Consider the following 27,913-nt stretch of genomic DNA (forward strand, 5'->3'; position numbering starts at 1 on the left):
CACCGAGACCTGTTTCTTCTGATACCACAATAGGGACTCCAGCATTATATTTACTGTCTTGTACACGTGCACACATCCCAGTCATTCCAAACCACAGAGAGAGCGAGGTGTGTCTGACATCCTTGAGCACAATCACCCTTTTCAAGGCAAAGTCAAACAAAACTAACAGGAAGCAAAAGAGTTTGCGAATTAAAGGTGTTAAGAACCCTAACACACCAAGTTGCTACTTTATCGGTGCAAGCAGTGGTAACTTTTAAGTGTTACTCCTGTGGGCTTCAGTGACTTACAGCACCATAGGACAGGGTACTACTTTCAGTAGAGAAAAAGAAGCGTTTTGATATGGGAAGCCAAATGTTTTAAAAGCAAGCTTCCATAACCCATTCAGAAAGTGTCTGCCTTGCACTGTATTGTTAACAATTCGCCTTTCTAAAGCTCGAGAACAAAAGCTAAGTGGCCTTGAACACAAATCCCTAACACTAGTTATGTGCTGCGATATTCTGTACTTACTACCTGGTGAAAACACCATAGCTTCCAGTCCAAAATTAGCTTAACTTGCTGCACGTAATGACTTGAGACTTACGCATGCACTTGAAAGCAAACACATCTGTATCTCTGATATTGCAAGGCCTTTAGAAAAGTATTTTGAGAAGTAGCTTATTCTCAAAAAAAAAAAAAAAAAAAGAAAACACAGACTGATCAGGACGCTGGGGAATCTATGCAGTGGGAGCTTAGCTCTCCCCGACACCCCTGGAACAAGACATCCTTTAGGGAATTTTTACAGGAACAATTCACACCACATTGCAAGGCTTCAGGATCACTAGGCCTGAGATACACCCTGGCAGGCTGTTACTCACCCTGTACTGCCATACCTAAGCTTTCTTATCTATTTTCCTTTCCCTTTTACTTTTAGAACAGCCCAAGGAGAAGCGAACCGCTCGCTGAGGGGAAGGCGGGACGCGCTCGGCGCGGGCCCGGCCCCGCCGCCCTCAGCGCCGCTCTCGCGAGACGGCGCCGCGCGGGCTCCATATTGGGGCATCTGTGCCCGGGGCCCGGAGCTCTCGCGAGCGCGGCCCTCAGGAGCCCTGAGGAGGCGCCGGGCTGTGCCGCCCGCCGGGAGCGGGCTCCGCGCTCGGGCTGTGCGGGGACCGCGGTGCCGGTGCCCGCTGCCTGGGCTGCGCGGGGTGTACGAGGCCAGGTCTCGGCTGTGCCAGGTCTCAGGCGGTGGCTGCGGTGTCGCCTGCGCCGTCCCACCTGCGGCGGGAGCTTGTCCCCGCCCCGCACTCCGGCGCTCCCGCCTCGTTCGCCGCTGGCCGCACGACCGCGCCTGACGGGGTCATCCCGCCCCTCGTGGCACAGCTTGGGGAGGGAAAGAGGGAGGGAGAGAGGGAGGGGGGAAGGCGGTGACAGGGCCGCGCTCGGCCTCGCCCCCCGTGCCTGTGGGAGGGGGGCAGCGGCGGCGCGGGGCGGGGCGTGAGGGGCCGGCGGCGGCAGCGGGGGCGTCGCTGCTGCGGGGCTGCCCCCGCCCGAGAGCGCTGAGGGGAGGGAGCGAAAGAAGGAAGGAAGGAAGGAAGAAGTCGCTGCTGCTGCTGCTGCTGTAGCTGCTGCAGGAGGAGGAGAAGAAGAAGAAGGAGGTAGAGGCAGCGGCGGTGCTGTTGCAGCCGCGGGCAGAGCCTCCCCCTCCCGCCGGGCCGGGCGGGGCGGGCTCCGCAAGCGAGATGTCTCAGGAGCGGCCCAAGTTCTACCGGCAGGAGCTGAACAAGACGGTGTGGGAGGTGCCCGAGCGCTACCAGAACCTCTCCCCGGTCGGCTCCGGGGCCTACGGCTCCGTCTGGTGAGTGCTGGGAGGGGACGGGGCTGTGCGGGGGGAGGTCGCATTAGGTCGCTGCCCCGCCCCGCGGCCCTCTCTGCCCTGCAGGGATCTGTGCGGGGTGGGCTGCGCGGCGAGCGGGGTTCGTCGGTGTCCCCCTGGGAGTCCCTGTCCCCCAGTTCTTCGCCAGCCTTCTGTAAGGGGCATTTTCCCTCCCGGGTTTACGCGCGGTGCTGCCGGGAAGCCGCAGTCTCGTCTTTGGAATGCGTCGGGGATTGCACCACATGGCAGGTGGCTCTGAAACATTTTTGCAGGGGAAGATAATAATGTGTCGTTCCCGGCCCCCCCCGCCCTGAATGATCTCATATGCATGCATTTCAGTGCGATTTCTTGCAGCCAGTAGGTGGGGAGTGCAGAGGGATGGAGCCTGGTAAGCCCCCCCATAGCCGGCTTTGCAGAGCTGAGGGCTTGGCTGCTCTTGTCCCAGTTTCTTTCTGGACTTGAAGGATAGATTTTATTTGAGGCAATTGTATTTTAATCTGGAATTTGTTGATAGGCAAGAACTAGGGAGAATGCTGTCAGGGCTGGTTTTGTATCCCTGGCTTGTTATAGTGGGTTTACAAGCACCAGTATTTTATTGCAATAATAGATGAACGCAGGAAGACTCATTTTATTGCTCTAGAATTACTGCAGCATGCGCTCTCTAGAAGAGTAAAGTCCTGATATGAGACCTGCAGAAATACAGGGAGCTTGAAGAGTTTAGTTTTTAATGCTTACCTAGTAGGAACAAACCAGGCTACATGTATGAGATACAATACAATCCTTAATTTGTAGCTTCTCTGCTGAAGTGCGGTGGCTCATTAAACATAAATAGAGCTGCATACTTTGCTTAAGCTTAAAGACAAGGTAGTGTTTGAATCGGTTTGACTCTAGACTTTGGCACTCATTTAGTGAAGTGCTCACAGATTACTGCCTCCTTTGATTAAGTACCATCTTCCACATGAGCATTCTGGTTTTTATTCTGTGTTCTTTGGTTCTGTCAAAGTGTGAGCAGAATTTTTAAGTATGGGTGTATAATTACAAAGCTGCTTTGCTGTTGTGTTCAAGCAGGCATGCATATGTTTTTATTAACGTAGTATGCAAATTTACATTTTGGATATCAGTTTTGTAGTAAGGAGGGACACATGCTGCATTCTGCCAGTAAAGAGAATAAGTTGCTTTGTCTGTGCTACAGTTTTAATTAAATACTCAGCTGTTCTTAACCTGTTATAAAATTGTTAGTAAGTTGAGCTTAAATAACATGCATTTTTTAAAATGCTTTGATTGAAGTGTGCAGAGGCTTGCATTTCATAAAAGTAAACCAGGTTGATCAATTTTGTAGCAAGAATAACCAGTATACTTGCTGAGGTGTGGTTTTGTGGTTTTTTTTTAATATAATTATAGAATGATTTTGATTGGAAGGAAATAGACAGGTTTCTTTTGATGAAAGAAGGACCTTGTTGACACAGCTGATAAATACCCTGCAAGTGTCACAGAGTTATGCAACTCCTGAAATGTAATAGGAAACTAATTTGCTCGGTGCCTTGTCCTTTGCATTTTAAGGTTGATCCTACATCATATACCCCACTCCTATTTCCTTTTCCCCCTCCCTGCCATCTCCACTGTACATGTAATACTTGCAAAGTTTGTTTTCAACCAGTAACTAAAGAGTTTGCATCGTGAATTTCCTGTTTTGCTGTGTCAAAACTTTGGAAGATTGTGCAACTTTGTTCAGACCAAGTGAAACAGTTTTGTATTGGAAGCAATTTCACACATGTGGCACAGAGTCCTTTTACAGTCCATGTTAATGACTTCCTCTATGTTCTTCTAAAAATAGTTTTCAGAAAAGATATGGAAAGCATGTCAGAATTGAAAAATTCAAGAAAACAACAAAAACCTTTGCATATTTATGGAAGTTTATTAAGCTGCAAGTGGGATGCATATTATTTAGGGTATTCCTGCAAGGACTTCCTTGTTCTCTGTCCCTTTAGAGATTTTTTTTTTCTCTCCAGTAAAAAGCTGCCTCATTTCATTTGGAATTTGGTGTATTCCTGTTGGGATAGTACATTGTGGTGTCTTAACAATCCTTAAAATATAAAAATATATTTTCATGTATGTTCACTGCATTATTACATTAAAATATAATCAAATGCTGTGTTGTTTAAATTGTCAAAACGAGTCATTTGAAAATGAGGAATCTCCAGAAAGTGGAGGGGAAAATGAATAAAAAAGACAGCATTAAGCTGCCAAATGAATCACTTAGACTATGGAGCTGTTGTAGGCTGCTTTGAGTGTGCTGTGAGTGTGGCTTGGAACTCCTGAGACACAAAGCTGACTTGTGGAGTCCGTGGATGGAGGGAGAGGCGTTTTCTGCAGGCAGCCTGAGACACCTGCCTGAAGTGGGAGGAAATACTGCAGTGTTTTCTGAAGGGTCATGTGCACTGTTGGAAGAATGAGGTTCAAATGGCCAGCTCAGGTATTTTTCAGGATCCATTTTTTAAAAACTGCAAATGTTTGGGATACAAATAGGGATTCAGTTCCAAAACTTTGAGAAAAATTGACACCTATCCTCAGATTGATTGTTCCTAAGTCAGGTAACATTTGTCATGGCATCTGTTGTGTGAAACGCTGTTTCATTCATTCTTGCAACATTTTCTATACTTATACAACACAGTCTTTTGCATGCTTTTGTAACCAGGCCTGCATTGGAAGAAAAAGGGTTCCTGATAGACCCATTTTGTAATATCTCATGTAAGGAGGAGAGGGGCCTGGACAATGCAACATCTTGCAGTGGGAAGTTGCTGAACAGAGATGGGATTGATTGGTGACTCACACTTCAGTTGGAGGATTGCTTAATTTCTTTAGTTGTGCTGGAGGGAAGTCTCGACTCCTGGCATCAGTTCAGCCAGCTCTGAGCTAAGCAAAATGGTGTTTTCGCAAGTTTTGCCATCAGTTTCTAAAAGGCTGTGAAGCACATTCGGTATACTCTTAGTGTACTTAATTGTTATATTTTTGCAGCTGTTCTTTGTTGTGTTGATGCCTTTGTAAAATAAGGGGCTTGGTTTAATTGCCTTGCAAGCTATCTGTATTGCCTTAATTTGAAAAGGATTGAGCAGCCAAGGCTTACTCTTCCTCAGAATCTTGCATAAGATGTTTTTTAATAGACTGTCAGGTGATACAGCCTTCCAAAACCTGTTATTTCTTCCCATTTCAACCCACAGTTGTACTAAGACTGAATCTGAATTTCTTGGACACAGAGAATTCCCAGAATTCCCTAAAACATTATAGATTTAAGAAATTTTAAAACATTAGGCTGCAGAGGAAATTAAATATTACCTTTGTGGAAACAGTTCTTCCGTGGATTTTTTTAAAAATCCCTTCTCAAAGTGTGCAAGTGCCTCCAAATCCTGTGTGTGCTCGGAGGGACAGGTGCCTGCTCCTCCAGTGTGGTGTGGCAGATCTGTGAGGAGTGATAGGAACTGAGCTGTAAAAGTGAGTGGGATGAAGGAGGGATTGGCAGAAGATGTGTGAGGAAGAGGGTGTTGAGTAGGAGAAGGGCAGGCACAGGAAAGCTGTGAGCAGAGCTCTGAAAGTGCTGGCAAGGAGTTGGGACTGTAGGGGAACTTGGTATATTAAGAAGGGAAATTATTGAGAGCATGTCTGTCCTATAGGGAGATTTTTATTCCAGCTTTCTTAGAAGCAGAAGCTAATCTAGCACAGGGGAATATTTGCAACTTCTGTAGTTTGTTGGGAGGGTGATGACTGAAGTGCAGGTATAGAAGTGACTGCAGTCAATAATAAACTGTCAGGTACTAATTGTGTTTTTCTCTCTGATTAGGAGTGCATGAATTACCTTCAGAGGTAGCACTAAGGAGATTCAGTTAGCTTGGGTATTTGCAGAGGCACTAACAGTGATCATCTAATATTTAGCAAAATAGCCTTTGCACAAAAATCAACATTCTGATCATCGAATATTTAAATGAACTGTGCTCATAAATAACTTTGTGCATACTGCAGTTCCTCAGACTGCTTCAAATGTTACTGTCAGTGGATAGGTTCTCTAAAATAATTGTTTTCTTCTACCTCCTGTGTTCTGGATTCAATTCAGGTTAGATCAGAATTGTAATTTTAGCTTGCTTCGGGTGAGGTGGATGCAGTTCATTTGCCATAGCACAGTACTATGTAAGAGGTTAAAAAAAGTGTGATAAATACTATATTTGTGCTGATCTTGTTTTAAAAGGGATTTAAAACTGTGGATCATGCAATTTTTTCCTAATTGGGCTTCTTTAGCTGAAATATGATCAGTGTAATGCAGCTGTTTTAAGTCTGTGATGAAAGGCAGCTTAGTGTTCTTTAAAATGTTCTCCAGCTGACAGCTGTTCTGTGGCTCTGCAGGAACCATTAGCCAGTTATCTGTATTGGCAGAAAATTACTCAGCATGATTTTATCTGTGGGGAAATAGTCTTTAGGCTTCAAATATGACCAAACTTTGTGTTCTAACTTTAAGTCTAGATGTGCAATTATACAGAATTTTCTTTTCTGGGCTTGTATGTGGTGCTGTTTAACCAGTACTGCTAACTGCAATTCCCTTGGGGGTTGTACAGCTGCTACAACAGCACAGTGACTTGATATGACCCCAAAAAATGTAAAAACAAACAAAAAGTGAAATTTAATTTCGTCTGAATCCTGCAATATCTTATATCCGGTGCCTTTGAAATCTCAAAATCTTGGAAAGCAAAAGAGAAATTTGACTGTGGGGCTGTGGATGTCTGAGATGCAGGGGATCCCTTTCTTTGCAAGATTACTGGTATTTGCTGCATTTTTGTACCTGAAATGTTTGGAAACTGGTGAAGATCCAGGACTGATTCATAGCAGCATGTGCTGCATGATGATGACTACTCTTATTTTTGCTTGAAGTCCTAGAAAACACCTGATGTATCAGTAAAATGCTGGCATGTAATTTCAGGCCAAACTAGGGATATTTATGTTTTGCAAGATATTGAATTTTACCTGAGGCCAAGAAAAACTTCAATTCTAAATTTCACCAAGTGTTGCTGCTTAAATATTGATTTTTTTTTTTTTTTTTAAATCTTGTGATTTGTGAAAACCTGAGAATTTGAAATCAACATCAAAAATGAGTGCTTGATGTCTTCTTTTGTGTTCTGGGCTGAGGCATAAAGGGTAACTTGCATGTGAAGTAGTTGCTAGTGGGTGTTTTTTGAGCCAGTGTGATGTAGCTTGAGTAATTCAGCTTTGGCAGGTTGCTGCTCCTGTGAGCTGGTGTACTCCTGTGTGTTTTCCAGAGAGCTCTTTCCACTCTGTGGATGCCCTTTATAGAAAGGGAGATGCTCTTCTTCTGCTGCACACAGAGGGATTTTCCATCCCCTGCCAGGGCCTGGGGGAAGGGTCACTGCTCATAGAAGGGTGCTGGTGTCGTGTTTTCTATTTCTCATAAACCTCACTTCCCAAATTCCTTGGAAACTTGGCAAATTTGAGATAAGGAGACTTTTTGCAGGTTAATTCTTGGTGGTTGCTTTAAAAGTAAATGACAGCTGCCTTTATTTCAAATAGCTCCTTTGCTGGGGTGGGCGTTGTGGTTTGCATATGCAATTGTGGGTTTATTCCAGGACTGCTCTTGTGATTGGTTTTGAGCTTTGTTAGTTAGGCTTTAAATTTCACACTTTCCCTTTATAAATATGTAGCATTCCTTTTTGCTTGATGTTTAGCAAGAACTAGTGCATACTCACTTTTAAATGGAATCAGGAATTCACCTGAATCATGAATACAGCAGGAAAAACAACCATTATTGTCCTTGTATGACTCTTTACATTCCATACTTTCCCCATATTTGTTATCTTGAGTTGGGTGATGATTTCACATCCTCTCTTTCTCCTCCTCCTTCCTTTTGGACAGACCAGAGCTTTATAAGTTGCATAAGAAATTAAAATATAATTTTACTGTACTATATATATTTATGTATGTATATATGTAGTTACTGAATAGGATTAAATAACTGGTCATGGACTCTTAAGAAAAAATACTATTTGTATGTCCAAGGTTTCTGCTAAAGGGACAAATTTTGGTATTGTACAGCTCCATATCATTTATTCACATGCACTTTTGTGTAACAGAACTTGGTGGTTGCATGGGATTTACCAAAGAAATTTAATTTCAGCTTCCTTTATGATTAGCAACAGTCATAAGTGATTTTATTAGACACAAGTCCTGGATCTTTGTATGGATTTAAACCATGAAAATAGTATTTTGAGCGTAGCATTTTATGATCAAGTGTGGTGTTTGAAAGTATGTTTAGGAATAGTGATAGTATTTACAAGTACTCTTCTCTCCAGAGTTTTAGTGCATAATTATATTTAAGAGCACTTCAGACAGCAAAGTCATAAACATTTCTACAAGATTTCCCTTTACTGTGTGGACAAGACTCATCTTCTAAACAATTTCTGCAGAAAGCAAGAGTTGTGTAAATATGTGGGAATTTTGAGCAACCTTCAGCTTATGGACCAGGATACCTAGAAATCATTTTCATTACAGACATGATGTTGCCTGTAAGTCAGCGTCTAGATAACTCTGTCTAGAAGCAGGGTGGATTTGAAGGCATTCATAACAAGTTATTTTGCGGGTTGGGTTGCTCTCTGTTGCAGTTCTGCCTTTGACACAAAGACCGGTTTGCGTGTGGCAGTGAAGAAGCTGTCGCGGCCCTTCCAGTCCATCATCCACGCCAAGAGGACGTACCGGGAACTGCGGCTGCTCAAGCACATGAAACACGAAAATGTGAGTGCAGGGAGAGGCTGTGAAGTGCTTTTCTGACACTGGACCAAGCGTCCCTCAGGATTGCTTTTAAATACTTTGGTGCATATGGTTTTTTTTTCCTGGTGCTAAATGCAAAGCTTGCAGTAGTCCAAGGTGTTAGAGCTTATCTCTAGTATCATGAAGTAAACAAAACTGCTTGATTTCTACTGATGTAGGATATCATGCAGTAAATAAAACCAACCCCCCAAAAAAACCCAAACCAACCAATTTTATATTAAAAAAATCTTAATATTTTCTAGAATATCTCAAAATTTCTATTTAGTAAGTTCATAAGGATTTGGGACACAGGTGGTGTCACATTCTATTGGTTACTTGTAGTAAACTGCACTTTGTCATGCTAAGCATTTATTTAACAGAAGAAAATCCCAAAATTTGTTTTTAATTTTATTAATTTTTTTTCTGGCTTGCCTGTGTCAGGAAGTTATGAAGCAGACATTCATTAGATTCCTGTGGGTAAAATAGGGAGGAAAAAAAGGGGTGGTGATGAAAGGGTGGAAATTAGATGGCTGTTCATACGAGCCATCCACTTAAATCATCAACAAGGAAACAAACCAGAATATGGCAAATACTATATTGAACTATTTTTTTTGATAAAGCTTCCATTTGGTATAGAAGACAATTGCCTGACCAGTTTCCTCTGTGTGTGACATTAACATGCCAACATATTTATACTGCATGGTGTTCGGAGCAAATTCTGTGTGCAGTGGAGCAAAAATTCTTATAACCAGCTCTTGGCAGAGCTGTCAGAACATCAAGAAGAAAGAAAGGCTCTTGATTCCTTTTGTCCCAGCAAACTCTGGCTTGGCAGAAGGGAAATACTCTTTGGACAAGAGCTGAGCAAAGCCAGGAGGGTTACCTAGCACAAAAAGCCAAGTAAGCATAGTCTGATTGTAAGGATCTCCTTGGTTGGTCTGTTCAGAAGTTCTGCTGTGGCAGGAGTGGTTGTGTGCTGTGGTTTCTGACCACTGCAGTCAGCAGCTGGTATCCCATAAATCATCTTGATGTTTTTAGTGTGTGTCACATCCCTGCAACTTGTGATGCATGTGTGTATTACTGTCAGTAATTCTTCCTGTGTGATACCATTGTCTCAGCAGTAGAGTTAACTTCTGATCCTGCTTAATATCCATAGAAATATCAAATGCTATGGCTTGGAAGGGTCCTTAAGAGCATCCAGTTCTACTCCCTGCCATGGCAGGGTTCCTTTCCACTGGACCAGGTTGCTCCCAGTCCCATCCAACCTGGTCTTGGACACTTCCAGGGATAAGGCAGCCACAGCTGCTCTAGGAATCCATTCCAGAGTCTCCCCACCCTCACAGGGGAGAATTTCTTCCTAATATCTGTTGTAAATCTACCCTTTTTCAGTGGAAAGCCATTGCCCCGTGTCCTGTCATGACACACGCTTGTAAAAAGCCCAGTAGTACCCAGGAGCTTCCTTCTGGACCTTTTCTCATACCTGAGATATTCTTCAAACAAGAAAGCTTAGATTTATCTATTGACACACACACCCACACACACAAAAACCAACCAACCAAACAAGAAAACTAATAAAGTTAAACAATGAAAATTAGTTGGTGCCTACAACTGTCTGAGATTTGTTAATATTTTTTGACTGGCATTGCAAAGATCCTGTGTATCTTTAAGAGTAAGGAATAAAAGGAAGTTAAGTAATTTTTGCAGATGTATATATATTATCAGTTCATCATAGCTTCATGTATTTGTGGGAAGTATATCTAGGTTGTGAATTAAAAATCTTGCAGATGCAGAGATGATCAGAGCTGATTCAGGCAGGCATATCAGTGCTACTGTCTTGACTATTCAGATCTCAAGTTTGAAAAAGAAAAAAAATTGGTTTTATGTGGCACAGAGCACACCAGCATATGTGGAAGGTGTGGTGGTTTGAGAGGCTTGGACATAAGGATTTTTTTTATATCTTGTAGCTAGTTCACAATGATTTGAGCAAGTAAATGGAGCTGTAGAGTTTTCACGTGTGTCTGCCTCAGGTTTTCAAGTTCCAGGAGCCTTGTTAGCTTGCATAAAGCACAACACTGAACAGATGGAAATGAAACATCTACTGGAATAAATACTTCAGTGCCACAAAAGATCTTAGTAACGGTATCACAGTATGCTATTAATATATTTCACAGCTTTTCTTTTCACTGCTTTCTTTTCAGGTGATTGGCTTGTTGGATGTGTTCACCCCTGCCAAATCACTAGAAGAATTCAATGATGTGTAGGTAACTTCTCTGAAGATTGCAACAAAATGTCTTTTGTATCTCCTTATGCCTCCCAGGTTATGACAGATAATTTGTCTGCTATCACTCACAAATAATTCTGAATTCCAGCAAAAAATGATAGTATATCCTAAGCTGTTGGACTTGTCAGAATTGTTCACATGCTGTGGTTTACTGCCCAGTGCTGTTGGAATCCAATTTGCTCTATTGATTTGCTACATTATTTAAAGTGTCACGGTCTTTGTTTCATTGAACAACGTGCTTTGGGACAGTCAGCTCTACTACTGGAGATTTATAGGGAATTTTTATCCTAATCCTATTCAAGAGATTGCTTCATAGCCCACGTGTTTGCTTTTGTTCACAGGTACTTGGTGACACATCTCATGGGAGCAGACCTGAACAACATTGTGAAATGCCAGAAGCTCACTGATGACCACGTGCAGTTTCTCATTTACCAGATCCTTCGGGGCCTGAAGGTGAGTGCCCCTGTCCTCCCTGAATGGGGACAGCTCACCAAGAGGGTGGAAGCTCCTGGTGAATGCTACATCCTCAGAGATTCAATGAGTGCACAGGGGGGGCTTCTGTAACTTCCCTAAAGTATTGTAGAATAACATTTTATTATTGTTCTTTTACTTCTGCCTCTCTGGAGCTCTGCATCAGTGAGGTTACCTATAATTTTTATGTGTTTCTATGGGCAGAGTCTGGAAAATGATGAACTGTGGTGCCCTCTGATCACTTCTGGCTATGAATTTTCCATTTCTTCAATTTTTGTTTGCTTGTGTTGTTCCACTGGGGTGGCAGCACTCCAGGGTGTTCCTGAGGAGAGGCAAACAGGAACACCCACCTGGTGGAACCCACAGACACACAGCTGGTTCTTTCTGCAGCCAGACTGGAGCATCTGAATTGTGTGGGCTGGGGCAGGGCACTATTTTCTAGGGAAGAGATGAGGAGGTGGTTGCTTGGACTGTTACATAAATTTTATCATCTTATTTTACAGTACATCCATTCAGCTGACATAATACACAGGGTGAGTATTCATTCTAAGATTGTTTTTTTTGTAGTGAAACAATATCTTTAAAAAAATGAAGCATAGACTTATACAATGCAGCACCAAGAGAAACAAGGGAAAATTTTCAGAGAATTCTTTTGGTTAAGTTGTAAAGAGACTGAATGGGGAAAGTGGGATCCATAATTTTCCTTTGTGGATTAGCTTTTCTCTTAAATAGAAATATGCAGCACCAGTATTGTTGTATTTTGTATATAGTTGTATTTTTGGTTATATGTGACACATCAGAGAACCAGAGGAGAGATTTCTGACTCTGATAAAATAATTTATCTCAAGTTAGTATTTGCAGTCAGTTAGAATCTGTATTTTCATCTTCATTTACAATTTTATCATCTTCAGACTCATGAGACAGTATCTATTCCACTGTTAATGCTGATGTTTAATTTTTTAGGATTTAAAACCTAGTAACCTAGCTGTTAATGAAGACTGTGAGCTAAAGGTAATGTAATTTAAAAATCTGATTTGACTGAGATTTGAGTGAATGTCCTTTGCAACTTAAGTGTCAAAACAATTCCTTTACAAAATACTTTCACAGAAAAGTAATAATGTGCTTCCCAGCTGCAGAGTTGTAAGGATGTGGTTTTTGTGTGTTTTTAGTGAATCATCATGAAAGTGCAGAGTTAACAGCTTCAGTTTGTGTTTACTTGTTTTGGAGACAAGATACCCAGACATAATTCTGATTGACAAGTCCTACGCTGTTCTAGCCTAGTGTCTTTTCGCACGTTGTGAAATTTGGTTTCCTAATTTGTTTTTGCAGCTCTCCCACCTCTCCCGTCTCCAGTTCAGTGATTGCCTGGTTGTTTGTGCTGGGTAGTTTGCACTGTTGCCCTGCAGTGGTTGGTGTTTTGTGTTTGCAGATCCTGGATTTCGGGCTGGCCCGGCACACGGATGATGAGATGACCGGGTACGTGGCCACCCGGTGGTACAGGGCTCCTGAGATCATGCTGAACTGGATGCACTACAACCAGACAGGTAATGCCTTTAGCCAGCACAGGAATTCTGTTTTGTAAAGTTTCTGAATTGTGAGAGGGAAGAAAAAGATTTTTTTTCATGCACGTGCTTCCCCTTCATCTGATTGTATAAGTTGGCACTCTTGGTAATTATGCTTCAGAGTTGGTATTTGAACCACAGTCTGTCAGATGGAAGTTAAGAATCATTGTGATAGCACTCACCAGGCTTCTTTAAATTTGAACCTTTGAAACTGCAATCAGCAAAATATTGTCAGCACTTATTCCTTGCTCTTCCAAGCAGAGTGGTTTTTAAATTAAGTGACTGGAATGTGTCTGGTTGAGGAGAACGTCTGGAGCTATAGTGTGAAGAAATGATAAAAAGTGGATAAATCTCTCACCTTTTCTTCTCCTGTTCCTCTCCACTTCTTCACAGAGTTATCCTCACAGCTTCCAGTATCTTCTCTCCAAGAATACTTGCAGATCAGGCTCAGAAAAGAAATTCAAAGTTTGAGAATAGTTCTTGTACAGGAGAGAGAGCACCAAAGAAAATGCTACCCCAGTTTCACATAGCAGTTCCTTATGGGCTTTTTTTTTTCTTCTCTTGCCATGAGAATGGGCTTGTCTTGTATCTCCAGTGCAATAGTTGGTGGTTGTTTGGGTAGCATTTAGGTAAAGCCACATGCAAATCCATTCCTCAGAGTCCTCTTGGACATGTTTATTTCCCTTTGATGGTTTAGATTCCTCCCCAGCTCTTTGGTGTTCAGGTCATGTTATAGTCTGGAAGGAAGAGTTGCCTGATCTTGATTTCTGTTATTTGTACAAGTTTTAGATGACACAGAGCAGTATCAGTTAGCTTGCAATGTATTTCAGATTGCTTCAGTGCCATGAGTCTGTTTAAGGATGAAGTTGTTTGCACTGGTTGGGTGGGATGGTTTTGCTCAGACTGTACTTTTATGCATCATGTTTTGTTTTCTGTTTTATTTTGTTCAGTTGATATTTGGTCAGTGGGATGCATTATGGCTGAACTGTTGACTGGAAGAACATTGTTCCCTGGCACAGACCGTATCCTTTAGAAGTAATTTCTTTTTTGACATTAGATCTTCATTTTCACATAATTGACAAGAAAATAAGTTCTGGGTTTAGTTATGGACTGTTGTTTGTTTGCTTTTAAATTAATGGCTTCTTTTACTCACAGTACAAGGAGGTGAGTTCTTGATTTTGTTGCAAATCTGTTCCTCTTTATTGTCTATTGTCATCACTAGATTTACATACTGTTTGTTTCTGTTAGTTTCCTTTAAGTTTATTTAAATTTATTACTTGAGTTTTTAACTAACACTTGCATGGATGTCTGCCAAGAATCCTCTCATGCTTCAGGTTTCTTGCAAATGTGATTCCCTTCTGGCCTCTCTTCTTTTTATCCTGGAGGGATCCTGGCTGTGAAAGCAGTGGGTTTGCAGATTCTTCAGTGCCAAGGTTCTCATTAAAATTGCTCTGAAATGTTTAGGTTCCATTTCCATGCTTGACTGTAAACTTCTTCCACAGTGTGCTTGTACTGATGTGAAAAATCAACCTTGAATAAGATCTTTCCAAGGTTTTGGTTTTTTTGCCTCATCAAAGTGAACTGGGTAGGACACTTTGGCAAATTTGAGAGGACTTCATGAGATTTGGTCATATTTTCACAGGAAATTGGAAGTGAGACTTGATGCAAATTGTTGCACTTAAAATTTTTGTTCAGCCACACAAGACTGGGGAGTAATTTACTACTGGCAAGATTTTTCATTGCCTAGAAATTGAGCTTTAATTTGCCAGAGAAAATTACATTGCCCACCTTTTACCAAAGTTTATTATTTCAACCACAGTTGGTTCCTTTTAATAGTGTTTGTTAATTGTTAGTATTTCAGTTAATTCAAGTATCTTAGCACTTAATGAAAAGAAAGTTAGTGTTGGAATTGCTGCCTTCTGTTTAATTTGCCTTCAGAAATCATCTGGGTTCCAAAACTCCCTCCTGAGGAGTAGTTTTCATTCCAGCTTCCACAGTGTCACCTTTCTTTTCAGTGTGCTTTAACTTTATCCTCTCCTCTTTTTCCGCTTGACTCCATCTCATAATTTCTCTCTGAATTTTTTGGATTTGTTGTACTGCACTGTGTGGTCGTCTCTGCTGTATTTTTCTGTTGTCAGGGACAGAAACTGAATTAAACAAAAGCTGGTATATTTTTATCTGTTGATTCAGCGTGTGTAGGTTGGTTTGAAAAGATTTTTGTTTCTTTTAAGAAAAACTGAGATACCAATAATTTTTCATTCAAACAAAGCAAAAGCCTTTAAGCTGTTGCCATTATTTGACCCTAGCAGCAGTGACACTTCAGATTTTAAAGAACTTGATGCTTGCAACTAAAATATTTGTAATAGGATTTGTAATGTGTGAGAAATGCTGCGTGATTTTGATTTATTTTGTCGTTTTGATTAATTGAACAAAATGGTGATTCTTCCCAGTCTGAGAAGTTTTTTTCTCCAACTCTGTTCTTACCTGTAAATTAAAGCTACTGATATCTGCAATGCAAAATGAAGTTTACTTCTAGGATCTAATTTGTTTGCTTTATCATAATAAGCTACTTGACTAATTTATGTCTCCCAGCAGATGCTTGTGATGATTTACTTTAAATGCTCGATTTCTTTTGCAAATGGCAGTAATGCTTTTTCATTAAATCCTCTTTCTGTTCTGAGTTGCTTAGATTTAAGAAAAGCAGACCAAATCCTTTCCTATCTTAGACAAAACTTTGTAGTACTGTAATTCTTCCAGTCCTTCTGTGTGGTTCTCCACTTTATTTGTCCTTTTTGAACATGAGGTTAAAACTAAAAGGGGAGCAGGGTTGGTTCTGCATCTTGTTTGTGCATGGAACACTCATCAAGGATTGGAAAGGACCCAGGCTGGCAGCTTTCACTCCAGTTTTACTCACATCTAAAGACAGCAAGCAGAATTAACATAACAGTCAGTTCTAGTTTCTTTCTGTCTTGGAAGGCTCTTTGGATTCTTCATATGTGCATTATTTTGGGAGAGAGCTGAAGGGGTTTTCCAGGTTTAGATCCTGTTGGGTAGTTCTGGGCTCTTAATAATTTAATTGTACCCACATTTGCAGAGGACCTTGTTCCTCCTGTAGTGTCACTGTACAATTGCTGACTTACTGACTTTTAATATTAGCATGAATAATTCAAGGTATGTTTGCCTTGTGTCCAGTAGCCAAGGATGTGGTGTATCCAAATCCACTGCAGTTCTAGAAAATTCCCTGTGCAGTTGGAGGCAATTTGTGTTGCTGGAAACTGCTCCTGTTTCACAACTGAAAGTTTGAAGTAGTTCTTGCTTTTTGGTCTCAGTATGTAAATTTTCTCAACTGTGTAGCCTTACATTTCCAAAATTAGAGTGACAGGCTATGTAATGGCTTCTCAGGATGATCATCCCCCTGTTCAGATCATTCTCTTGTTTGAAGTGCTGGTCCCTTTCACCAAGGGTTTGGCAGAAATGCTGTGATAATATTTACAGTCCATCACAGATTTGTTTGTACAGCCTGGGGATGCACCTGTTCAGTGCAGGTAAGCTTTGAGCTCATTTAATCAGGTAAGTAATGAAGTTGGACTCTGAAATTATGATTTTCAATGCTATCTGTGATGATTATGCCTCTGATAAATGAATGTTGAATTTAAACTTCTGTATCTGTAGAGATTCTAAACACAGCTGTCATTGACTTTAAGCAAGAATTGAGATACTCTTAGAAAAATAAACTGTCATTAATTTGGGCTTAGCTCTACAGGATTGCTGAAATACTTCTAATTTACAAATGAATGTAAGATAATTGAATTACTGCTATTGTAGTCTATGGGTAGAAGCATTTGGATGAAAGATGGATTTCTAATACTGGTAAAATCTCTGCCAGGAGGTGGAGAAGGGAGGATCAAGATTGTGGGAAACAAGTCAGAGACCAAAAAAAGAGGTGATGAAAAAAAAGAGTCCTTCAGGCATTGGATTCTGATCCTTGTGGGTCCCTTCCAACTCAATACGTTCTGTGCATGGAGGCTTGGCTGAGACTTTCTTGTTGGTAATGTTGTATCTGTCTGATGCCAGGATCAGTTTATGTTAAACACATACATTAAATTTTTACAGCTCTTGTAATGTGAATGATTCATACAGGTAAGTAGGAAAGTTGACTTTGTTTGAATATTTGACTTGCATAAAATCATATAAAGTAAAAATAAGAATATCTAGATTTTTCTTGTACTAGTTCAGCTTTTTCTGTATATTTTAAGTTGACTGTGTTCCCTTAAACTCTGAAGAGTGTTTTTATTACTATTTTTATTCAGTATTATGAAACTTCCATGATAACTAACCAGTCTGAAATTACATATTCTTCTGATACACCTTTTTCTTGCTTGTGGTGGCAGCTAAAGCAACTTGGAACTTTGCTTGGCCTGGATGAGCTCTTGCAATCTTGTAAGATTTGCTGCTGGTGGTGATAGCAAGTTATTTTCTGAACTTTAGAACCCCTCATCAGTCCTTGGGAGTACCTTGAAGGTGGCACTTGGGGTTTGCATGCTGTGCTTTCCTTCTCCATGCACATGTGGTGGTGTTTTTCTTCTGCTTTGTATTTGCTAAATCTCTTTCCTGTCTTTCATTGCTTGTGGCTCATTTCTCTGGGGTGTGATGGGCCCTGTAGTTAATGAATGCTCAGTTCAGCAGGTTATAGATGGCAGGCCTAAAACCAGAAGCAGGGTTGGGCTTTGGCAGTGCCAGTTCTATATTCTGTGTTTTTTCTTCTTTATCTGAGAAGTATCTTCCAGTAGCAAACAGGGCAGGAATATTGTTGGCACACCAGTACATAGGCTCTTAAATGCCTTTAAATAACTTCTAAATATTTAAACTGAGCTGTGGCATGTTAGCACTCTAAAATTTGCACTTCAACTGCTGCTTGCACAAGAATAAGTGAAAGAAGTTAGGGCTGTTTTAAATAGCTCTGAAGAAAATCTAATTTAAATGAGCCAGTTGTGGTGAGTAGAGTGCCCTTTGCTAATTCTCCTACAGCAGTGAATATTCTGATCTCATTTTTAAGCATTGACTGTTCAGACTTAGCAATTCGACTGTGCTAAATTCAACTAGATATTTGGTTTACTCTTAGATTTTGAGTGTTTCGAGTAGCTAGAAGTTTGCCAAGTAACTTTACAAGTGAAAAATTAATTCAGCTGTTCTGACAAAGTGCTAATTCCAGGGCTCTTAATTAATTTGATAGATAAAACTATAGACCAAGGTTTACCTCAAAAGATAAAGGTTTTAGCAAAGCTTTGGTGATTTCCTTCATACAGAGTTTGTCAGGAGCTCGAGGCTGCTTTCTAGGTTTTTTTTAAATGAGTGACAGTTTTTGAAATTCTTGTAGTAATCAAACTAAAAGATACTCTAAGAAGGAACTGCAGCTGTGCCTTAAGCCATCAGGAAGGCATTGATCCCAGAAAAGAAGATTGTCTAAAAAAATTGTATAACTACTTTGGTATCATTTTAAAGGCAAATATAAACATTAGACAGTCTGAAATCCCTGTGGAGGGTAAGTCAGGGAAGAAGGGAGATTATGCATTGATGGTTTTAAAAAGGATGTTTTGTGTCTCCTTAGTGCCTTGAGATTTAGACATAAAAGTGTCTTTGAAGTTTTCCCACCTGGTTGTGTGTTTTGTCACCTAGGCCTTGTTAAGGGGACAGCTCAGGCTGGCACATGCCCTGGGGGGAGCTCTGTTCCTGGTAGAACATCTTTCCATCTGCAATGTTCCACCCTGAGGGCTTTCCACAGAGATGTGTTAAACCTGAGCCCCTGTTCTGTTTCTCCTCGGTGCTCCAGCAGGTCTGGAGGGTGGAAGGGATGCTCAGGTGCTTTGAGACCCCTGCCCTGGTGGTCCCCAGAAGGTGCCAGGGCAGGACCCTGTGCCAGCTGCAGCAGCTCAGCTGCCCTGGCCATGGGCAGGGTGTGCCCCTGGTGAAGTGGTGCTGCAGGGTACAGCAGGGTCCAATCATTTCCTCACCTTCTGAGCTTTAGAAGTGGCTGAGTGACCTTGGAAGGTGTTCACAAAAAGCCTTGACTTTCTTCTTAATATGAGTACTTACCCTTTCCAACCTTCTGCTTTAATTCAGCTGTCACTAATGCAACCTAATCCTGCTAACTTCAGCTTGGTGTGGGGCCTGAGGGGGTGAAAGGAGCATGGAAATTCAGCCTTTGCCAGTGGGGCAAATTATTTCTGCTCCAAAATAGTTCAGGATACAGTGCCCAATTCAATGCATGTGGGGTATCTGTAGACAAGATGTTCAATCTGTCTGATACAGAGAGAGCTCAGTTATATTCAGTTGTAAACAAGAGAAGTGAATATGGTTTGCTTAAAATAGCTTTTCAGTCAAGCCCTTGGCAGGAATTAATTTTCAACATTAATAGGGTGATATGTTACACTTTTCATTTTGATTTCTCCCAGCATTTTCCTTTATGGTCCATCATTAGATATTGATCAGTTGAAGCTCATTTTGAGACTCGTTGGAACCCCAGGGCCTGAGCTTTTGAAGAAAATCTCCTCAGAGTCTGTGAGTTTACACTTTGATTGTAATATCTGCCCTTTCAGAAGTCCCAAGTTTGTGTGTTGTTCTCCTGTAGTCTATCTGTAGAATGTGTTGGGATTTATTTTCTGTTATTTTTCTTCCTTTGTAATTCTTGGATGGCTTTAAGTTCTTATGCTTTGTGTATCTGATCTTTATTCCTCTTACCTCTGCCTATGGTATGATTTCATCCTTTCATATTCTCATTTTACTGCTTCGTGACTTTTCTCTCAGTTTGTGGGTTTATGCTTTGTGATCTGTTGTATGATCAGGTGTTACTGGGGAAGTATTTTTCACAGCTAAGAGCTTGAGGCTTGTCTCAGTTGTTATTTCTCCAGATTGCATACCCAGGGATCTTTCTAAATAGGAGCAGGTGTGTTATCCTCTAAACACACACAGTCCCTTCTGTAGTGTGATTAATTTCTGAAACACTGCTACCATATCTTTGTTTTAGTAGCAGAAAATGCCTTTTAGGTACCTTTCTGTAGCAGCTGTTCCAGGGTACACAGCAGAGTCTGCTCTGCACTTGTGCAATGTGGGATGTTGCTGTGTGGGGCCCTTTTACCAAGGGAGCAGCAAAAAGGCTTCCTGCAGTCCCTGTTTGGGAGGGTGACCTCTATTTTCAGCCACCTGCTGTGCTGTAGCAATCTTGAATTGTGAACCTGTGCAAAGACAGTGGGAAATGGCCTTTAATTCTACCTCTTCCTGAAGCTGGAGTGAATAAATCAGAGGCAGGGATTAGCAGGTGAATGCACAGTGAGCACTGAGGTCACTGCTGTTTGGGAGATGCAGCAGAGGATCAGAGCTGTGCAAAGTGCTGAGAAGATTATGTTGTGCTGCAACTTAATGTTCTTGTAACTGTGACTGTAAATACAAATGTGAGATTAGCCTTGAATAATACCAGCTGAAGGCATGTGCAGTGCAAATTGGGATAAATTGGTCAGCTTGCTGAATATCTCACTGATGTAAAAAAACCTGGGATGTTCCACCTTTGGAGAGATTAGAGCTGAATAACCCAGACCGACTTGGTTGCCCTGCGAGCTGACCTCTGGTGTTTGAAGTACAGGGGATTATCAAGAGACATAAGATGGAAGGTTGACTAAATTAAGCAGAAGATTAATTTGCATGTGTAAGTTGAAGTGGGTCTTTTTTTAAACATTATTGCACAATAAAAATATTAACTGCTCTTATCTGGGCCTGAAACAAGTCTGTTTAAAAAAAAAAGGCAGTAAAATACTGTTTCTACTTTTTTTTCCCATTATATGGGAAAAGCAAAACTCTTAAGTGTTTGATGGTTTTGCATGTGTCACTATAACAAATTGTGGTTTTCTGCTGCATTACTTTACTTACTCTCACTTTCCCTGTTCATTGATACCTGCTAACTCTGTTTTATGCAGTGCTAATGTTTTGCTAATCTTGCATTTAATGCCTTCTGTCATCCAGCCCACATCAAGGGGCACTCAAAGCTGTTCAGAAGGTGTCAGCTGTGAGCCAGTTTCACTTTGCACTACAAGAAACTTAAACACTTTCTATGCAGCAAGGAAAAAAAAGCTGGTAACCAGTGCAGAGGCTACAGTTTTTGTTTCTGTTTTAACTTTTGTTCGTTTTCCTGAAGCTGTCTATAGCTGCACAGCACAGGGAAAATGTTGTGGAGCAGCCTCAGCCAAAGGAAATGTCTACTCTGGCTTAAAACTGCTGGGAAATGTGAACACAACCTTGTTGGAGTGTAATGCTACTTCTACTGGACAAAAATACTTTCTGTGCTGGCAGTTACCAACCGAGCAGTGATTCTCCATTGCTTTAAGTGTTCACTCATGTAATTGCTGAACATTTCACAGGTAGTTGAAAAAATTAGTGGACCCTGCCTGTATGGCTTTTGCCTTGTGGTTTGCAGAAGAGATGCTTTTGTATGCGACTGTGTTCTGTTTGAAATGGTTTTTGCACTGATTTTAACAAAGCCCTTGACGAGGCACTTAAGATATTAACCAGCTTCAGCAGATCATGCGTCTGACGGGAACGCCCCCTGCATATCTCATTAACAGGATGCCCAGCCACGAGGTGAGATCTGAGCAGGGGAAGGGGATCTGCAGGGCAGGTCTTCACTCAGTGTTCACCACTTCTGGGATTTAAATGCTTGCATGTGGCATGGGGTGGGCAACTAACTACCTGCTCTTCTGCAAGATTTTTGTACCAAATGAAGATGTGAAATTTGGACAGTGCGTGCTTGGCCACAGGCGTGTGAGATGGGCAGAGCCTGGCTGTGACCTGGTTTTGCATTGTGTGCTGTAGTGGCTGATGCCAGGGGCTGGTCAGACCCTGGCTACCACCCAACTTCCTGGATAGCAAGGTCCCACAAGGAACAGCCTCTCCTGGAGTCTAGGCAGTCTCAACCACAAAGGTACCAATGTGCAAGCAAGGCCTGGATTTCAGGTGATCAGCTCTTGCAGTGATTTCAGCTCTAAGTGATTTCAGCTCAGCTTGCAAGGTACCGCTGGGATGAGACCGGGAGCGCTGTGTAGCAATTCCAGAGTTCTTTATTATCTTCTTCTGTGAAGGGTGTCCAGTGACAGCAGCATTCTGCTGGACTAGGTAAGAGTAGGGGTTTTTATAGGGAAAGCATGGATTGGCAAAATGACCAGTAGTTTGGGGCTGAGGAAGTACGACCAATAGTTTTACAAGGAGATAAAGTGGGATCCGAAGCGAGGAGAAGGGTCTCTTAGCCCAGTCACTGTGACTGAGCAATTCTTATCTAGGGAATGGCTCTCCAAGGGGGCCTTGTGAGGGCCCTGCTCCTTCCATTGTGTGCTGTGTTGTGCAGCTCAGCAAAGGACAGCAGGCTGTGCCCAGCCTTGCGGGGACACCAGGAAGTCAGCTCTTTCTGCACCTCTCTGCTTTGCAGTCTTACTTTACCACAAGTAATGTCAGCTCTTCCTCTGTCTTGAGTGCCTTAGCTGGGGCAGGGTAATGCTGATGTGCTTAGTAAATGTCAGAGTAAGCAAGGAGACAGACCATAATAACCAGAATGGTTGAAAAGTACTTGGTCTTGCTGGCTGGATATAGTCTGATACTTCAACAGAGCATTTATTTCCACAGGCAAGAAACTACATCCAGTCTTTGTCTTACATGCCGAAAATGAACTTTGAAAACGTGTTTATTGGTGCCAATCCCCTGGGTAAGACCTGTTTATTAAATTTTCCTGAAACTGAAGCCAGCATATCCTGGGACACAGAGATTCCCAAAGCTTTGTTCTGGCTGCAGGAGTAGTGCAGAACAGGATTATGTTTATGAAGAACGTGTGGGCCAGGAGCGTAAAAGGAAGAAAATGCTGGATGATGGGTGGGTCCTGAGAAATTACAGATTCCTCATCTGCGTTGGGCTTTTAGAAGCTTTACATTTCAGAGTAGAGTCACACAGCTCATGTGAGAGATCGTCTCTGTCTGGTGCTCTTGCAGCCGTGGACTTGCTGGAGAAGATGCTGGTCCTGGACACGGACAAACGCATCACGGCCGCAGAGGCGCTGGCCCACGCCTACTTCGCCCAGTACCACGACCCTGATGATGAGCCTGTGGCTGACCCCTATGACCAGTCCTTTGAAAGCAGAGAACTTGAGATTGAAGAATGGAAAAGTGAGTCTAGGGGAGGGGAGTGACACAGTCAGCTTCTCTTGTGGTTGTGGAATCATGGAGTATCCTGAGTTGGAAGGGACCCACAGGGATCATGGAGTTCAACTCCTGCCCCCAACAATCCCACCCTGTTCATCCCTGAGAGCATTGTCCAAACTCTCCTGGAGCTCTGGCAGCCTCGGGGCTGTGCCCATTCCCTGGGGAGCCCGGGCAGCATCCAGCACCCTCTGGAGGAAGAAACCCAACCCTCCTGACACAGCTCCAGCCACTCCCTTGGGTCCTGTTACTGCTCACAGAGAGCAGAGAATGGAGCTGCCCCTCTCAGACCTTGATGTGTCTCCCCACAGTCTTCTCTCTATCCAATGAGCTGAGGTTCAGCTAAGCCATAGTTAGAGGCACAGCAGAAAATGATAAAAATGTGGGCATGCTGTTGATCCTGTTACACTGAGTGAATCTGGTACATGCTGTGTGTGTCTTTAGCACAATCCCTGGTAACTAATTACTACTAGGAGCACACTAACATATCTTTGTTTTTAAACTTGTATCTCCTCAATGCTCTGGAAGTATCTTCTATTGTGTATGTTGGTCTCTGAGAGCGGTGTAACCATTCTTTTCTCCTTTGTCTTAATTAAACAATACTTTTTGTTTAAAATAGTGTTAGAACATTTGAGATTGTCACAGGTTTTCTTGCATGAAGGTGTGTCTGGTAGTGCTGTCACAGTCCTGTTGCTAAGTTTCTGTCCCACTTCTCCCCCAGGCCTGACTTATGATGAAGTAATCAGCTTTGTGCCACCCCCGCTTGACCAAGAGGAGATGGAGTCCTGAGAAACTGCTCTCTTCTGTTTGTCCCACTCACTGTGAAGGGAAGGCCTTTTCATAGGGACTCTCCAATTATCGTTCAAGTGCCTCATCACAACAATATTCTCCTTAGTGGAGGGGTTTTGTGTGTGTTGAACTGGGGAGGGAGGGGGGAGGGAAGGAAACTGAGTCTATGTAAACATGCTGCATGCTCTTGTATTCTGTGTACAGCCTGGGGCAAGCCTCTGGAGACCTGTTCTGACTGCACTTAGTTCTTCCAGAGTAACAGTGCACCACCAGTCTGCACTGCTGGGGTGAGGTGGGGAAGGTGACAGGTCAAGGTTTGGTTGCAATCATTGCCATTTATCAATTCTCCTACAACTGAGTAACCTCAAAAAGAATGCAGGTTGGTTTTTAGGCTTAGGGAGTCCTCTGTTTTCTTCAGGATTGAAGGTGGGGTTGAGGGATGTCCTTGCTCAGTGCCAGGTGTCTGATTTACATCCAGATCTTCCTGGTACAGCAATGTGTCGAGGCCTTCCAGTGTCTGATTTTTGGAACACAAAAAGATGTTGTTTGAAACTGTAAATATGTTTGTGCCTTAAATGAATGGGAGAGAGGGGAAAGGAAGTCTGGGGTGGAAATCTGACCCACTGTTCTTGAGGATGAAGGCTCCCAGGTAGCCAGGCATGAACTCAATGTAATTGGGAAGTAACTTGGAGGCAACAACTTCAACCCCTGGACTGGGTATTCCTGTGTTTTTCCCTTTCCTCCTCCTCTTTTTCTGAGGCTTCTCAGCATTATCTCCCAGGAGCCAGAGGTTGGGGAAGATCCTTGCTAGCCACACATTTGTGTATTCTGTTCCCTACAAGGTGGTGTGTTTTTGCATGTTGTAGCTGTATGTGCATGTAGAGCTGCTTGGTTTTTGTCCTTACTTTTTGGGGATGGCACTGGGGGCAGTTCAATCATCAGTGAAGTGTTTACTGAGTACCTCAGGCAGTGCCATAAAATCACAGCACCCTTCCTCCTGTGCTGCAGCTCCTTGTGAAATACCTGCCATCCTAGAGGCTTCAACGAGGGATGAATGTCATGTCCAACAGCAGAGAAACATGCACCTTTTTCTTTGCTCTTTCTCCCTGCAGAGGAGGAGAGCTTGGGCTGAAAGCTTTCTTGGGAGATCAAGTGTAAAAAATATTCTTTAAAGAAATGACTATAGTATCTTGTGCCAGAACTTAAGTTATTTCCTGAAAAGATTTTTTTTTTCAAAGTATTGGAACCCAAAGCAAAGAAATAAGCATGCATAAACACACAATCACCCTTTCACTGTCTATATCTTTAAATACAAATATTTATATACATAAAACTAACATTTACTAGAAGTTGTTTTTTTTTTATCCTCTCACATAAGAGCTTCTTGGCTATTTCTTAGCAGGTTGATTTCTGCCCGAGGAAACATGAGAAGGGAGTATGTTTGAATACAAACATGGTTCAAATATTTTGTAATTTCCAGGACTCTGCATGAGCAAAGTGCCCAGAGTTAGACTGGCAGGAGGGAGGTTTCTCAGCATGTTTGTGTGCTCCATCTGTGGCTGGGAAGCTCAGAAGCCCAATTTTAGGGCTACTGGAGGAAACATTTTTAGACTTTAATTTGTTGCAGGTATCCTGTGTGGGCAATGTCCCCGTGTATGTGAGGAGAAAGGCTTTTGCAGTATTTTGTATTCTTGTTACCCGTGGGGCAGAGAGTGTTTTTGTAGTGTTTTTGCCCCATGTTTGAAGAGGCAGCACAAAGGGATGGGACATGGATGACAAAGCCATTGATTCTTCCCAGAGATCTCTTCAGGCCAAATGTTCAATAAAGGTCTGGGCTGAGATGAAGAGAGCAGCTCTGTTGTGCTCTAGGATAAAACTCTCCACAGCCCAACAAACAAAATCAAAACAAGAAACCTCCCTTTTCTGCTGGGCCAGCAGTCTGGGTATTCAAATGAAAATGTAGATATACTGTGTAAACCTACAGCAAGATTATTTTTATCAGCCATTTTATGTGTAGATGCTACAGTGTGATTTCATGCGGAAGTATTGCTAAAGATTTTTAAAAACTCTCGGTGTTGTGTGTGTGTGTGTGTCTGTGTGTGTGTGAGTGGGAATGGTTCATTGGAGTCTGTCCTCTGAGGGAACCCTGGGGCACAAACTCCCTGCTGCCAGTGCCCTGCTGTGCTCAGCTGCCTGGGCAGGACACTGCACCCAAAAGCAGAGATCTGCTGTTTTGTTTCTATCTATGGATTTTGCTGTAATTGGTTATGCCAGATAAGATGGCACAATACCACTGGTTAAAAATAAAATCTATTTTTCAGATTTACTGCACTGCTGGTACTTGAAAACCTCTTGCACTGAAGTGTTGAGTTTTAGCATGGTGTGAATTTCTCTGCTGTGCTGCAGGGGATCCTGGGTGTGGTGGCTGGGAGGGGACCAGGCCATGCCTTGGTGCCTGACTGTGCTGTCGTGGGGCTTCTTGTCTGTGTGTGTCCCAAATGAATTCTTTGCTGCAAAAATAACTTGAGTTAGACCATGAGTACTGGACACAGAACCCTCCTCCCCCGAAGCTTTTATTTTCTGTTTAGTGCAGGACAACCAATTCAACACCAACAGAGCAGAGTCCTGCTGCTTCCTTGGACCTGGGACCCTCCCCCAGTAGGACTGGGTTGTGTTTGTTTGCTATTTAAGTGATTCCTTTTTTCCTCTTCAGCTGCTATCTAGTTAGTGGTGGAAGGATCACCAGAGTGGAGCTTTTCTTGTGTATCAGTGTGACTCCCTCAGAAGAACTTGGGCTGACCAGAGCTGTTCTTCACACACAACCCACAATCACTGAAGTTCTAGGCCCTGTTGAACCAAGGGAGGTGGTGCTGTTCCCAACCAGGCAGCTGCTCCCCACTCCCACAGCAGCTGATACGAAGAAAGATAAAGAACAGTGCTGGGGGTGTTCTCTCAGCTCCATGAGCCTTCCTGTTCACTTTTGCTGTTTGCTAGGTTTGGGAGGGGGGAAGCCTGAACAGGACCAGTTGTGTTGTTTTCTGGGAGAAAAAAAAAAAAATCCCAAACACCCAAGACTTACAATTCCAGAATGTGCTGTTAAAATATATCCTGATCAGCAAAAAACGTGTAGAATCAGTGAGAACTGAACTGGGGAAAAAAAGTAAACTACATCTATAAAAATCAAATTACTGAATTCATGAAGTTAACGTGTAACAGTCAGTGTGCAACACTTGCAAATGTGCTCCAGCAGGTGATGGGGCCATCGCAGGTGGGAATAACATGCTTGGGAGTTCAGCAATAAACATGCTGAAATGTTTATTACTAGAAGAGAAGCATGGTCAAAATTGTAACCCTGCTCATCGTCCCCAGCTGCACTGTAGAGAGTGCCTGGAGAAGGATTTTTGGGTCATCCCACTTTTTTTTTTTTTTTTTTTTTTTTTTTTGTGGACTTAGCAGAGCTCTGCTCACAGTTAGACTTGACCTTGAAGGTATTTTCCAGCCTCAAGGTTTCCATGATTCTGAGGTTTCCTGTTTGATTTGGTCACTGAAGTTAACTCATCTCAGAACAGCCCAGACTCGCCCCAGCTATTCAGGACTCCCTAATTGGGCGCTGATTGCCCTGGTTCGCACCAGCGGCTGAGCGGGGTTGTGTTCATCGAATAACCGAGGAGTTACACGTTTGCTTAAGGACCAGGACACTGCTGTGACACTTCTTGCTCACAGATGTATTTATAGACCCGGCCAAACTGGGGGTTATTTCCGGGCTGTGCTGCTGCAGCCAGGGCTGATGTCCGCACAGATATTGCCATGGCCCCTTGTCCCTGTTTGTGCTTATGGACAGCAGGCTCTTCTGGGGCTGCTTGAGGAGCATAAGGGCCGGTGCAGTGGTTGCACATAAAGCAGGCACAGTGAATCTTCCCCGCCCCCCTGACTG

General features: G+C 42.6%; 1 protein-coding gene across 6 annotated transcripts; it reads left to right on the plus strand.

Annotated features, from left to right (window-relative positions):
* The first annotated feature begins 1,486 nt into the window (after positions 1-1,486).
* MAPK14 (mitogen-activated protein kinase 14) lies at positions 1,487-26,305 on the plus strand. 6 transcript variants are annotated; one of them, XR_009934015.1, is made up of 12 exons: positions 1,487-1,831; positions 8,506-8,635; positions 10,846-10,904; positions 11,270-11,381; positions 11,903-11,932; positions 12,363-12,410; positions 12,829-12,943; positions 13,912-13,983; positions 19,440-19,519; positions 21,147-21,369; positions 22,625-22,703; positions 22,984-23,002. XR_009934015.1 is itself a non-coding variant. In XM_062509830.1 (12 exons), exons 1-12 carry the CDS (start codon positions 1,716-1,718, stop codon positions 23,977-23,979), a joined length of 1,083 nt encoding a protein of 360 aa, XP_062365814.1. In that variant the 5' UTR covers positions 1,487-1,715; the 3' UTR covers positions 23,980-26,305. The 6 variants fall into 6 exon arrangements, 5 of the variants coding, with proteins under 5 accessions (XP_062365814.1, XP_062365816.1, XP_062365813.1 ...); XM_062509830.1 differs by lacking the exons at positions 19,440-19,519; positions 21,147-21,369 and adding exons at positions 21,510-21,589; positions 23,912-26,305 and having other exon boundaries at positions 22,984-23,157; XM_062509829.1 differs by lacking the exon at positions 21,147-21,369 and adding an exon at positions 23,912-26,305 and having other exon boundaries at positions 1,488-1,831; positions 22,984-23,157.
* Positions 26,306-27,913: the final 1,608 nt, after the last annotated feature.

This window comes from Cinclus cinclus, chromosome 27, assembly GCF_963662255.1.
Source record: "Cinclus cinclus chromosome 27, bCinCin1.1, whole genome shotgun sequence".
In the NCBI taxonomy this organism is placed as follows: Eukaryota; Metazoa; Chordata; class Aves; order Passeriformes; family Cinclidae; genus Cinclus; species Cinclus cinclus.

Bases quoted from the DNA above. Each gene is read 5' to 3' on its own strand.
- MAPK14 (XM_062509830.1), top strand. From the start codon at position 1,716: ATGTCTCAGGAGCGGCCCAAGTTCTACCGGCAGGAGCTGAACAAGACG. The intron at 8,636-10,845 runs GTGAGTGCAGGG...CTTTCTTTTCAG, and splicing joins AGCACATGAAACACGAAAAT to GTGATTGGCTTGTTGGATGT. The intron at 12,944-13,911 runs GTAATGCCTTTA...TATTTTGTTCAG, and splicing joins GATGCACTACAACCAGACAG to TTGATATTTGGTCAGTGGGA.